At 44.5% G+C, this 14400-nt stretch overlaps 1 protein-coding gene across 3 annotated transcripts in view; it reads left to right on the top strand.

Moving 5' to 3' along the window:
• The window catches only part of fndc1 (fibronectin type III domain containing 1), a 215133-nt gene that overhangs the window by 112590 nt on the left and 88143 nt on the right, over positions 1-14400 (top strand). For all 3 annotated transcript variants that reach the window (XM_033025078.1, XM_033025077.1, XM_033025076.1), the window contains exon 10: positions 5125-6699. In XM_033025078.1, coding sequence (XP_032880969.1) covers positions 5125-6699 — 1575 coding nt within the window. The remainder of the gene's footprint in view (positions 1-5124; positions 6700-14400) is intronic.

Here is a 14400-nt window from a genome sequence, read left to right as displayed (position 1 = left end):
AAAATAAAATAAGATCTCTGCCCTCGAGCCCTCCGTTGACGGGACGATTTTGACTCTCGTAGACGGCGGCATTTGGGCCCTCTGCTTCGGGGCGATCAGCTCCTGCATCGGGGGGATGTCAGCTCCCCCGCGCCGGACGATCGGACCCCGTGTCGGGGCTGGTCGAGCCTCTGCGTCGCTGGAGCTCCCAACTAGCTTCTCCCGAGACTGCGAGCTCTTGATGGTAAAGTCCGCAGGCCGCAGGTTGGAGCGATCCCAGGCAAGGGATCGACTCCGATGTTGGATCGCCCCGATGCGGGAGGTTCGATCGCCCCGACGCAGGAGCTTCGATCGCCCGACGCGGGGAGCTTCGATCGCCCCCATCGACTCCGATGTTAGGTCCACGCCCCACGGTGTGGCCCAAGTCAGTCTGAGGAGCCTCCGGCTCCATCGATGGTAGGCCGCAGAGCGACCGGAGATACGACCCGGAAAACAATTGCATCTCTGGCAAGGTAAGAAACTGAAAAATAAGTTTCCCCCGACCCCCAAATAGAACAAACCGGAGAACATTTACACAGACTTTTAAAACGCACTAAAGATTTTTTTAAAAGACGAAAAACAGACAGACTGTTGGCGGGGCTGCCAATTGTGCGGCACCCTCTGGTGGATTGTTGTTAAATCTCTGCAGCCTTGGAGCTCCATCTTGGATGTTGCTCTTTGTTGCTGGGCTGTGGAGGAGCGCAGGCAGATACACGGTATTTGGATTTTGGATTCATACAGCTTGAAAACAGGCTCTTTGACCCAACTTGTCGACGCCGATCAAGACGTCCAATACAAGCTATTCCCATTTGCCTGAATTTGGGCTCTCTACTTTTCCTATCCATGATCCTTCCCAGTGCTTTTTTTTTAATGTTGTTATTGTGCCTGTGTCAGCTACATTCAAGATCAGTTTATTGTCACGTGTACCAATTAAGGTACAGTGAAATTCGAATTACCACACAGCCATGCTAAAAATAAAGCAACAAGACACACATCTACATAAAAGTTCACATAAACATCCACCACAACGGATTCCCCACATTCCTCACTGTGATGGAAGGCAATAAAGTCTAATCTTCTCTTTATTCTCCCGTGGTCGGGGCAGTCAAACCATCGCAGTGGCGGCGATTGAAGCTCCCGCGTCGGGGCGATCGAACCTCCCGCGTCGGGGCGGTCCACACCCTCTATATGGAAAACGTTGCCCTCAGGTTCCTATTAAATCTTTACCCGCTCACATTAATCTTATGCTGTCTGGTTCTTGGTTCCTTTACCCTGGGATAAAGATTCTGTGCATTTACTGTATTCATTTCCCTCATCATTTTATACTCTCTATAAGATGACTAATTAGCCTTCTATGATCGAAGGAACAATGTTTTGATTTACCCAATAACACAGGCTCTCAGGTCCTGGTAATATCCTTGTAAATCTTCTTGATACTTTTTTTCGTTCAACAGCATCATTCCATAGCAGGATAAACAACGCTGAACCCAATAGTCCAACTATACCCTCACCATTATATTGTACACCTGTAACATAAAGTTCCTACTTCTATACTCAATGCCTTGACTGATGAGCCAATATACTAAAAGCCAATTCTCCACCCTATCTACCTGCGATGCCACTTTCAAGGGACTGTGTACTTCTGGTCTGAGATTCCTCTCCTCTACAATCCTCTACCATTCTGTGAATGAGCAGGTTTGACGTCACAAAATGCAACATCTCACACGCATCTGAATTAAACTCCATTTGCCAAAGCTGAAGTAACTCAGCGGGTCAGGCAGTATCTCAGTGGATTGTCACCTTGTCGTGGTGGAGCAGCTTGTGTGGACCTGAGATCCTGAGAGCGATGCCGTCTGGAGCTATGCTCCTGGTAGGGCCACCCATAGCGGTAAGGTCGAGGGGGAGGTCTCTGACAAAGAGCAATCCAACCAAGACCTCAATGGTCGAACAGGCGGAGGATGATGGCTGACTTTAGTGGAGCGTGTCAACGGCTGGGAAGGCGAATGAAGGCTGCAGCAGAAAAGGGTCTCCTTCTCAGGGTTCTACACTTATAACAAATCCTTTGCTCCTTAGATGCTGCCTCACCCGCTGAGTTTCTCCAGCATTTTTGCCTACCTTCGATTATTTTGGCATCTGCAGTTCTTTCTTAAACATACAGTCTATACATGGTAACAAGCATTGGGAGACCAGTGGGATGGATTTAGCAGGGGCTGTGGGCATTTTCCTCTGCGCGCGAACTCAGTTTGCGGCGGCATTTCCGACTTGCGAACTGTTTGGGACAGAAACAGTTCTCACGAACAGCACTCTGCCACAACCTGGCTTGGACTGGGGTGGACCAGTTATGTGGTGAGAGACAGTGACTGGATTTTTATGGATAGGAGCTGTCCAGAATAAATTGGAAGAGTAGAGGACGCAAAACACCTTCAAATGCCCAGCACATGATTCAAGATAAGAACCTCCTTTCATTGAAAGGGACAGCACACAACCATTTGGATGAGTTTTTGACTGATGACCACCCATAGACTGTGTTCTGCGCGTACTAATTTGTAACATCCGACTCACTGAGCCAGTCTTTAATTTTAATGACATGCAATTGTTTTATTATGCCGGATATTTAGTTTAATTACAAACATAAGCATGACAACCACAGCGTGGTAAGAAATGAAATAGATTTTCTATCCTATTGCATTGTCTAGAATTCCTGTGCAATTTGAAACATTTGTTGTGTTTCACAGCGGCTACATTCTGTTGTAAATATGTGTGCAGAGCAAAGTAATCTGTAACAGGCTGGCATTTTGTTGCATTGTTAAAAAAAATCAAAGGGATAAAATATTTTTAAAAATTGGATGTTAGATATTATAAATTAAAATGTAAGGGTTTTGAATTTTGGATGTTTCATTTGGAAAAGAATTTGAGAGATAACGTGATTGGATTTTTCAGAGATGAATGACAAATTTCAGCCTGTGACATTGTTATATTTTGCATCTTTTAGATGTGACATAAGTACAAATATTTTTAATGAAAGTAAGCGGGTAAATTGAAAGGGTGTTATCATGGTACCAGGATGGGACGCCGAAGATTGAGAAGCCGAAGCCAAGAAGTCGAGGACAACGTCATGTCCTTTCTGGTTCGTGTCCTTTCGGCGTCATGTCCTTTCTGCGTCGTGTCCGTTCGCCATCGTGTCCTTTCGGCGTTGTGCCCGTTCGGTATCTTGGATTTTCAGCGTGATGTAGGTTCGGCATCTTGGCTTCGGCTTCTTGGCTTCGGCTTCTCATCCTTCGACGTCCTGTCCGCCCACAGTTATCATGAGTGCTAGTAATGAAATGACTGATGCTTCTAGCATTATTGGGCTATGTGCAGAAACTCCTTGTATAAAGCTCATCTCACCTCATTGAGCTGGGATGAGAGTGAAAAAGATTTGATTATGCTCTTTGGAATTTAAAGGAATGGGAGATGATCTCATTGAACCATAGAATATGAGAGGGATTAACAAGTTAAATATAAGAGGCTGTTCCTCACATTGGAGAGTCTGCAGCCAGAGGACATAGTCTCAGGAAAAGGAGGTGGCCATTTAGGTCCATCTGACGAAACATCTTAGCAAAGTGTTTTGTAAAACATATGGTATTTCTTGTCTCAGGACTGTGGATGGTCATTGTTGAGTATATTTAAGATCTACTGTACATCACTAAATTTTTGTTCACTCAAGAATTGGAGGATATGGAGTTCAGGCGATTAAATAAAGCATGTTTGAGGAGCGTATGGCCTACAACAGTTCTGTATTTCTTGTATTTGGACCAGCTTTTGGGCAGCACGGTGGTGTAGCGGTAGAGCTCCTGCCTTACAGCGCCAGAGACCCAGGTTCGATCCTGACTACCGGTGCTGTCAGTACGGAGTTTATACGTTCTCCCCGTGACCTGCGTGGGTTTTCTCCGAGATCTTAGGTTTCCTCCCACACTCCAAAGACGTACAGGTTTGTAGGTTAATTGACTTGGTAAAAAGTGTAACATGTAAAACTGGCCCTAGTGTGTGTAGGGTAGTGTTAATGTGCGGGGATCGCTGGTCGGCACGGACTCGATGGGCCGAAGGGTCTGTTTCTGTATCCCTAAATGAAACCAGTCTGTATCTATAAACTAAACTTTTAAAGGGGTGCTGATTCAACATTCATTATATATCACCATTAGAAATAGTCGGGTATACAGTAAATCATTCAACATGTGTAAATGTTGAATGGATTAAGAAAATTGGAGGGTTTAATCTATGAAAAGAGGTCCAGCTGGTTAATATAACAATCTCAATTGTTGTCTGGTGCCGTGTCCATAATAGTCAAGCTTGTTAAGGCAAACATGTATTGAGTTGGAATGGAATACATATTGGTCGTAAATTCATTCGAAATTTTGGGAGGCTGTAGTCCAGTTTGCTCAGAGGCGCATCCTGAAATTTACAAATAAATCATTGACCATATCGATGATTGAATCGTTTGTTTAAACAAAAAAAGAAGAAGAATTCTGTAAAGTGATTTAGATGAACTGTTCCATGCAACATTAGTTGTACTTTATACATCTTTTACTTGCTGCATTAAGGGCCTGTCCCACTAGGCGACTTTTTAGGCGACTGCCGGCGACTATGACAATGGAATTCACCGAAGTCATCACCGGGGACAAGCTACGATATACTGGCGACAACCTACGACAGCACCTACGTCAGGAGAAGTCAAGCTACGACAAAAGCCCACGGTCGCCGACTGTCACCGAAAAGTTTTGAACATTTCAAAATCCAGCGGCGACCAGAAAAACGCTACGATTCTTTGGACGACTGAGGAGACGACTCACGACCATACAGGCGACACCCTGGCTAGCTTCCGGCAGTCGCCTAAAAGGTCACCTAAGTGGGACAAGTATTTCCATCTGCCTCAATTTAAATGCTTGTTTAGCATTTTAGTGTTTAAAGAATTCTGTGATTTCTTGATTTAATGACAGTTTCACACTTAGAGATATTACACACTTGCAAAATTAACCAGGTTCTTTTATTGAAACTACATGTGCATGTGTTTTGTTTTATAGAAATATTGTATTTCCACTAACCGTTTCCCTCTGCTTCTCCTGGTAGCTGACAACATTGCTGCAACTTCGTCTCGTCGGAACCAACGCAAATTTCATATTTCTCTCACATCCGAGACTTCTTCAGATTCCAAATCCTTCTCCAAAATGCCTTCTTCATCCGTTACGAAACCCATCAGAAAATCTTCGGATACCCTTCCTGATTCTGAATTATCTTCACTGTCATCTGTTTCTGATACTGAAATAGCACAAAACATGCATTTGGCTTCCTCATTAATCCCTCCATCAACCCCCTCAGTACCATTAAAATATTCAGCAGCAAACCTGAGAAGAAACAGTCAAATGTTAAGCAGAGTAAGGACTATTTCCTCTGTATCCCCACCCAATGTAAGTCCACTTCGGCTAAGAGTATCAAATTCTAAAGCAAGTCCGAAAAGTCCAAATGTTTCTGGCTTTTCACCTGCTCTGATTCGAACTGAAGCAAAACAGCCAAGTCGTGATGAGTCCGATCTTCAGACCACATCTTCTTATTCCCCTTCCAGATCTTCTGGGTATTCAGAGGAAAACATTGAAGAGTTAAGTGTTGAGGAGGAAGACAAGCAAAACAAAAAAGGGGAGACTCCCAGTTTAACTGACTTGAAGCAATCTTATCATAATTCCATGCTGCACAGGCAATCCTCAAAACTTCAATCACCCAAGTCGGTCTTTGTTCCTGATGCTACTTCAAGACAGCCAATATCTAGAACAGGCTCAAATTCACGTCCATTTCGCACAAAAGCACCCACAATCTCCTTGACGTGGCCATCTCCACCTAAAAGAAAAGTTAGTCCTGATCCGGATAAAAAGCCAGTTTCCTCAGCAACTTCTAATTCTGCTTCTGAATTAAAACCAACCGCCTCCAGCAGTTCCTCGCAACGTTTTCCATCTTCTTTAACCAAGTTGTCTTCAGGAAATTCAGGTCAATTTTCACCATTGGTTTCTAATTTCCCCAGCATCAAGCTGTCATCTGGGACTGAGAAGAAACCATTTTCCTCTCGGGCATCCTCCCAGTCCCAACCTTCTTCACCAGTCCGTTCCTCCGCTTCAGTGTCGTCAGAAGGCTCACGCTCAGTTTTGTCAAGAAATCGCTTTTCTGCCTCCCCGCTAACTTATGCTGGAAGACCTGATGGTAAAAGTAGAGCATCTTCTTCTTCTGTACAATTGAGATATCCCTCTTCATCATCATCGTTATCTTCCACTTCACAGGGACGTTCTCGCTTGGTTCAACCAACCCATTCCTCTTCAGTTCCCAATGGGAAAACTACAACGATTCCTCCGGCACAACCAGTTACTCCCTCAGTATATCAGTTTGTCCCTTCATCGTCATCTACGAGACACTTCAGACAACGGTTATCTTCACTTCCGTCCGGGTCCAAAAGAACAGGAAGACGACAATCGATTCCTCCCCTCGCTCCATCCTCACCGCATCATTCCACATCACATCTGCAACTCCCATCTCCTGCAGCTTCAAATCAACAGCGAATCACTGGGCCACGAACACGGTCTCCTTCAAGATCAAGTGATATTAGAGATTTTGGGCGTGCTGGAAGGTTTCGGCAGTTTGGAAAGGCCGGCCCAGATCAATGTAAGTGTTTACAAATTAATACAAGGGGCCTTTGGAAATGCCAAATGGATCAGACCGCATCAACAGAGGGAGAAGCTGTTGATGCTTCAAGTCAATGATCATTGTCAGGATTGGAATAACAACAGTTGTATATGGATAAGATGTGGGCGATTGGGGAAGAAAGGACAATGAGAAATAATGGTACAGAACAGTGAAGGGGTGAATTTAATGAGCATGAGTGAAAAATCAATGCATTGCAGACATTTGAGACTGAGAAGCAATAAATCCCTAGGACCTGATGCCCCAAATTCAAGGGTTTTCAAGGTGGAAGCAATGGAGGTCACAGCTTGTTATCTTTAAATTGCATTGGTTCCAGAATAATTCCCACAGATTGGAAATTAGAACCTTAACTATTTAACAAAGGGAGAAGGAAACGGGAAAATGAAGAGCTATTGCGCTAACATTGAATATTAAAGGAAATGCTGGAAATGTTTTTTTTAAGGACAGTTGGAAAATGAATATATGATTAGGCAGAGTCCATGTGGATATGAGAAGGGATGAACGGAAGGTCATGTATGGCAAATCTGTTAGTTCTTGAGGTTAGACGGACTCTGAAAAGGAAATCATGCTCAACAAATCTAATCGTAATACGCAAGGGGAATTTGAGAGATGCTAATATGCAAGAATAATTTGAGATTAAAAAGAGGAGATGTTGCGGCTCTTGAAGAACAGGAAGGTGGTTAAATCCCCAGGACCTGATGGGATCTATTCTATCCCATGTTATTGAGAGAGGCAAGAGAGGAGTTTGTAGGACCCTTGATGAAGACCTATGCATCTTCTCGAGCCACAGGGGAGGCCCCGTAGGACTGGAAAGTAGCTAATGTTGTTCCCTTGAATCTTTATAATCTCGCACGAGTGGTTAAGGCGTTGGACTTAAGATCCAATGGACATACGTCCGCGTGGGTTCGAACCCCACTCCTGGTATTAGATTTTTTCTATGTTTCTATTAGTGGAAGCAAGGGATATGGGGAGAAGGCAGGCACGGGTTATTGATTGGGGATGATCAGCCATGATCACAATGAATGGCGGTGCTGGCTCGAAGGGCCGAATGGCCTCCTCCTGCACCTGTTTCCTATGTTTCTATGTTTAAGAAAGGAGGTCGAGGGAATCCAGCCAAGATAGGCTGGTGAGCCTCACATGACTGGTGGGGCAGCTACTGGGGCTTCAGGGTAGAATTTACTCCCATTTGGAAGAGAGCAAGTCAATTAAGGACAGTCAGCATGGAATTATATGCATTAAGATACACAGGACTAACAGTGGTTCAGAATTGGCTTAGAGATCGGAGACAGGGTTGTGGTGGAAGAACAATATTCAAGCTGGAGGTCTGTGACCAGTGGAGTTCCACAGGGAGCTGTGCTGGGACCTCTGCTGTTTGTGAAACATATATACCTGACCTGGATGTACATGTAGACGGGTTGGTTACTAAATTTGCAGATTACACCAAGTTGATGGGAGTGCAGACTGTGAGGAGGCTGTTAAAAGTATGCAGTGGGATATAGCTCAGCTACAGAAATGAGCAGAGAAATGGCAGATGGAGTTTAATCAGAGCAGGTGTGAGGTTTTGCATTTTGGGAGGTCACAGGTAAGGGAAAAATATACAATTAATGGCATGACCCTTAACAGCAGTGATGTACAGAGGAATCTTAGGGTCCAAGACTTCTTAGGCCCCCTTCGGTCATGTCTGACCTGGGTGCTATTCCTTATATGGAGAACGCCTGTGCGTGACTTTGTTTAACGTGGGGAGACTGGTGCACAGACAGCCATCCCATGGTCCTTGACAGATCTGAGTCAGGATCTAGTGGCATGGAGTCCAGGACGACCGGAGACCCTTTTCTGCTGCAGCCTTCATCCGCCTTCCCAGCCGTTGTGACACTCCACTAAGGTCAGCCATCGTCCTCCGCCTGTTCCACCGTTGAGGTCCAAGACTATAACTCCATGACAGAGACAACACTAATAGATGGAATGGTAAAGAAGGCATATGGTATGCTTGTCCCCGTTGGTCATGGCATTGAATATAAGAGTTAGTAAGCCACGATGCAGCTTCACGGCATTTTGTTCAGGCTGCATTTGGAGTATTGCATGCAATTCTGGTTGTCCCATTACAGGAAGGATGTGGGAGCTCAGGAAATGAGATAGAGGAGGTTTATCATTGTGATGCCTGGATTAGAGGGCATTAGCACCAGGAAGAGGTTGGACGGACTTAGATTGTTTACTCTGGAATGCTGGACATTGTGGGGAGATTTGGTAGAAGTGTATAAAATTATGAAAGGCATAGACATGATAGATATTCAGAACCTTTCTCCCAGGGTGGAAAAATCCAATACTGTAAGATATAGCTTTAAGCTGAGAGGGGCAAAGTTAAAGGGAGATGTGCGTGGCAAGTTATTTTATACCGAAGGTGAGGGACGGTGGTAGAGGTGTTAATCCTGGCTAAATTGGAGCAGCCATGGCATTAAAATTGAGTAAGGGCTTATGTGCTGCTAGGCCATTTTGGTCAAGTTAAATGTGCCTCTGCAGAACTGAGACAAGGTGCTGAATGGTGCCAGTATGTCTGCGCCCAGATAAGAGTTGCAGAGAAAGAATGCGACATCTGCAGAAGTCCTACAATGAAGAGTGAAATGCATAGAGCTAATTGGATCAATTCAAACCAGGTATACATAGTGTAAATAATGTTGCAAAGCTTTACTGTGTTAGTTGTTGATTGGTTGAAATGTTAAGTCTTATCTGGGTTATCTAAATCCCAAGGCACATGTTGCAATATTCATCTATGTTGACTTCCCTCTAGAAGCTCCTTTAGAATACAGTGTATTACTTACTATGTTATTGGTTTACGGAACTGTCAATTATGTACCGTTATTATCAATATGTTTAATTGGTTTATAAAGAGACCACGCCATGTGGTTCGGCCCCTCAAGGTTCAGGGACCTATAAATGGCAGCCCCTACAAGGTCCTTGGTCGATCTTCTGGAAGAGCGCTTGGGACTGCGTGACCTTTTGGAGTGTCTCTGCTTGCACAAGGCTAAAGTGCTTGGTCAGGCAGATGCGAGGATTGAACGCGCGGAGGTTAGATATTGTATAGGGAATTATTGTTGTGTTATCCAAAATAAAGTTTAGTTCCTCAAGTGCTTGATTCAGTATTTTATTGACTGAAACTAGACTGGGAGGAGCTTAGAATGAGTTATTTACAGTGGCAGGTAGGATAGTGGCATTTAAGATACTTTTGGATAGGCAGATGGATGGGATTGGAGTGATATGGATTATGTACAGGGATATATAATTAGATCTTGGCATCGTGTTTAGCACATGCGGCCTGTTCCTGTGCTTTGCAATACTCTATGTTCTAATTGTCTTTCTAGTTGTATCCAGTAGAATAGATAAAAGGAAACCTGCAGAAATTATGGCTTTAGTATTTCTAAATTCTGAGGAATAGATTGGGTAGTCTCGTGCCAAAATAGGTGAATCGAGGACCAGAGGACATAGGTTCAAGGTGAAGGGGAAAAGATTTAATAGGAATCTGATAGGTAACTTTTTCACATGAAGGGTGGTGGAGGTATGGAACAAGCTGCCGGAGGAGGAAGTTGAGGCAGAGACTATGCCAATATTTAAGAAACAGTTAGACAGGCACATGGACAGGACAGGTTTGGAGGGATATGGACCAAATGCAGGCAGGTGGGACTAGTGTAGCTGGGACATGGTGGCCGGTGTGGGCAAGTGGGGTTGGAGGGCCTGTTTCCACGCTGTATCATTCTATGACTCTATAAATCCTAATGTAAAGGGACGGGCATGACAAGTGGGATATAGAAAGGGAAAATGAGAGATTATATAATTTGGTGGAAGATTAAAAAGTTGAAATATCTTGTAAATTGAAAGCTGCTGGTGTTCAGTGAGATATGGGAACCTTTGTATATAAATCAGTGTAGAAAACAATTGGCAAAGCAAATAATATGGTCTCCTTAAATGCAAGAATTTGAATATGATAATAAAGAGGACTTGTTCCTGTATAGGAAGGCAGTGAATGGTGTCAAGTTGGGAAAAGGGGAGGTACAGCAGGGGGGTCCTTGTTCATCAGTCTATGAATGTAAGCATGCAGGTACAGCAGGCAGTGAAGAAAGTGAATGGCATGTTGGCCTTTATAACAAGAGGAGTCGAGTATAGGAGCAAAGAGGTCCTTCTGCAGTTGTACAGGGCCCTAGTGAGACCACACCTGGAGTATTGTGTGCAGTTTGGTCCCCTAATTTGAGGAAGGACGTATTGAGGGAGTGCAGCGTAGGTTTACAAGGTTAATTCCAGGGATGGCGGGACTGTCATATGCTGAGAGAATGGAGCGGCTGGTACACTCTGGAGTTTAGAAGGATGAGAGGATATCTTATTGCAACATATGAGATTGTTAAGGGTTTGGACACGCTAGAGGCAGGAAACATGTTCCCGATGTTGGGGGACTCCAGAACCAGGGTTTAAGAATAAGGGGTGAGCCATTTAGAACGGAGACAAGGAAACACTTTTTCTCACAAAGAGTTGTGAGTCTGTGAAATTCTCTGCCTCAGAGGGCAGTGGAGGCAGGTTCTCTGGATACTTTCAAGAGAGACCTAGATAGGGCTCTGAAAGATAGCGGAGTCAGGGGATATGGGGAGAAGGCAGGAACGGGGTACTGATTGGGAATGATCAGCCATGATCACATTGAATGGAGGTGCTGGCTCGAAGGGCCAAATGGCCTACTCCTGCACCTATTGTCTATTGTCTATATAGAACTCTGTTGAGACCAGATTTGAGTCAAATCTGAGGTCCCTGGTCTGAAAGAATGACAAACTAGAAATTGAGGGAATGCAGCAAAGGCACAACTGTGTTTGTGTCTGAAGTAGCAGTTTTGTTGTATGACTTGAGGCAGCTTCTTGAGTTTGAAGAATAACAGGTGATCCCACTGATATTTTTGTTCTTGGGGTGTCAGGACCCAGGAGTCGCGTTTTCTGAAATAACCATTTAGCTGTGCAGGACACAAATTCCATACTAATGTAAATGGGACATGTTGGTCGGTGTGTGCAAGTTGGGCCGAAGGGCCTGTTTTCATGCTGTGTCTATGACTCTATGACTCTAGGGAGATAGGCTTCTGCGGACCACAACAGCGACACTCTGCATTGTATTGACAGCAGCTCCATGTCCTGATAGAATCACCATGCATTTGTCTCTGTGAGCTCCTGAAAAACGGTGTATTAATCCACTCACTTTCCCAAGTGTTGACAACATCCAATTAAAATAATTAAATTGATTAAACGCCTTGCAAGGGAAAATAAACATGACTTTTGGAACAGTCCAGAAAAAGGAAGCGCAGCTTAAAAAGGAGAGTAAGACTCTTCAGGGATGATGTGGAGATAGGTAACATCTTGGGGTCAGAGTCCTAGAACTATACTGTGCGGAAAGAGGACCTTCAGCCCAATGTCGACCAAATTGGTGTTTTGGGCTAGTCCCATGTGCGTGCAATTGACTGAAAACCATCTAAACCTTTCCTATCCATACATCTGCCCAACTATCTTATGAAAGTCATAATTGCACCTGCTTCTATCACTTCCCCAAGTAACTCATTCCAGATAAGAACTATCCTCTGAGTGAAGAAATTACTTCTGAGGGCCCTCTGCAAACACTCTGCATCCACCTTAAGTTATGCCCTGGTGTTCGAGAATCCTGTACCTTGACAACAGACTGTGAGCACTCAGTTGATTTCTGTCCCTTGTGATCATCTACATCTCAGCAAGGTCACATCTTAGGCTTCCACACTCCAAAGTAAAAAGTCTCAGCCTATGCAAGCTCTTCCTCACAACGCAAGCCTAGCTAATGTCCTGGTGAATCTCTTTTGCACCTTATATAACCTAGGGACATCCTTCTTATAGCTAGGTGCCCAGAACTGCACATTTTGCATTAAGGACATTCTTTTAGGAAGGAGATGAGATTTCTTTAGGCAGAGGGTAGTGAATCTGTGGAATTATTTGCCACAAAAGGATATGGAGGCCATCAGTGGATATTTTGAAGGCAGAGATAGATAGATTCTTGATTAGTACAGGCATCAGAGGTTATGGGGAGAAGCCAGGAGAATGGGGTTAGGAAGAAGAGAGAGATCAGCCATGATTGAATGGCGGAATAGACTTGATGGGCCGAATGGTCTAATTCTACTCCAATCACTCATGACCTTATTATCTTATTGGGTGCCCATCAACTGTGTAACCTAAAGTCACAGTCTCCAGCTTTGGAAGCCTTTGGTCCTGATTGCCACTGGTAATTCACAGTTGAACGTTGGAAATGGGAAGGTTTCTCTTGTTTGCAGGTTCCCATCTTTTGATAGAACATCTGGTTTGTCTACTGTGAATACTGCTGGGGTAAAGTCGTCTAGCTGCTCTTAGCATTCCACTGAGATGCAAGGTTTCCTTCGGTTTGTGACAGGAAGTGGATCTCACACGCAAGCTCAGCATTTATTCTCCAACTGGAATTGCCGAGCCCTTCCAGAGGGCAGAGTCGGCCACGTTCTGAGTGTGTCTGATGCCAGACTAGAAACAACAGTTTACATGAGAAGCATTGGTTTGGAGTTTATTCGCTGAGTCACACAGTCATACAGCGTGGAAACAGGCCTTTCAGCCCAACTTGCCCACACCGGCCAACATGTCCCATCTACATTAGTCCCACCTGCCTGCGTTTGGCCCATATCTCTCTAAACCGAACCTATTCATGTACCTGTCTAATTGGTCCTTAAAAGTTGTTATAGTATCTCCGTTCACTATCTCCTCAGGCAGCTCGTTCCATACATCCACCACCCTTTGTGTGAAAAAACTACCCCTCTGGTTCCTATTAAATCTTTCCTCCCTCACTTTAAAACTATATCCTCTGGTTCTTGGTTGCCCTACTCTGGGCAAGACACTCTGTGTGTCTACCTGATCTATTCCTCTCTTAATCTCTATAAGATCACCCCTCATCCTCCTGCGCTCCAAGGAATAGATTTCTAGCCTGCTCAACCTCTCCATATAGTTCAGGCCCTCGAGTCCTGGCAACATCCTCATGAATCTTCTCTTGTCAAGCCTTTCCAGCTTGACAACATCTTTCTTATAACATGGTGCCCAGAACTGAACACAACGCTCTAAATGCGGCCTCACCAACATCTTGTACAACTGCAACATGACCTCCCAACTTCTATACTCAATACTCTGACTGATGATGGCCAATGTGCCAAAAGCCTTTTTGACCACCCTATCTACCTGTGGTGGCAGTCTCCACGAACTACGTATCTGCATTCTTAGATCCCTCTGCTCTGCAACACTCCCCACCTGCCGTTCACTGTGTAGGTTCTGCCCATGTTAGACATCCCAAAATGTAACACCTCACATTTCTCTGTATTAAATTCCATCAACCATTCCCCAGCCCACCTGACCAACTGATCAAGATCATGCTGCAATTATTGACAACCATCTTCACTATCTACAACACCACACACTTTAGTGTCATCTGCAAAATTGCTAACCATGCCATGTATGTTGTGATCCAAATCATTGATATAGATGACAAACAGCAATGGGCCCAGCACTGACCTCTGAGGCCCACCACTAGTCACAGGCCTCCAGTCCAAAAAGCAACTTTCTATCATCACCCTCTGCTTCCTGCCATGAAGCCAATTTTCTATCCATG

Source organism: Amblyraja radiata, chromosome 8, assembly GCF_010909765.2.
Source record: "Amblyraja radiata isolate CabotCenter1 chromosome 8, sAmbRad1.1.pri, whole genome shotgun sequence".
Taxonomy (NCBI): Eukaryota; Metazoa; Chordata; class Chondrichthyes; order Rajiformes; family Rajidae; genus Amblyraja; species Amblyraja radiata.
Note: the sequence above shows the minus strand (reverse complement) of the source record. Positions and strands in the feature narration are given on the sequence as shown.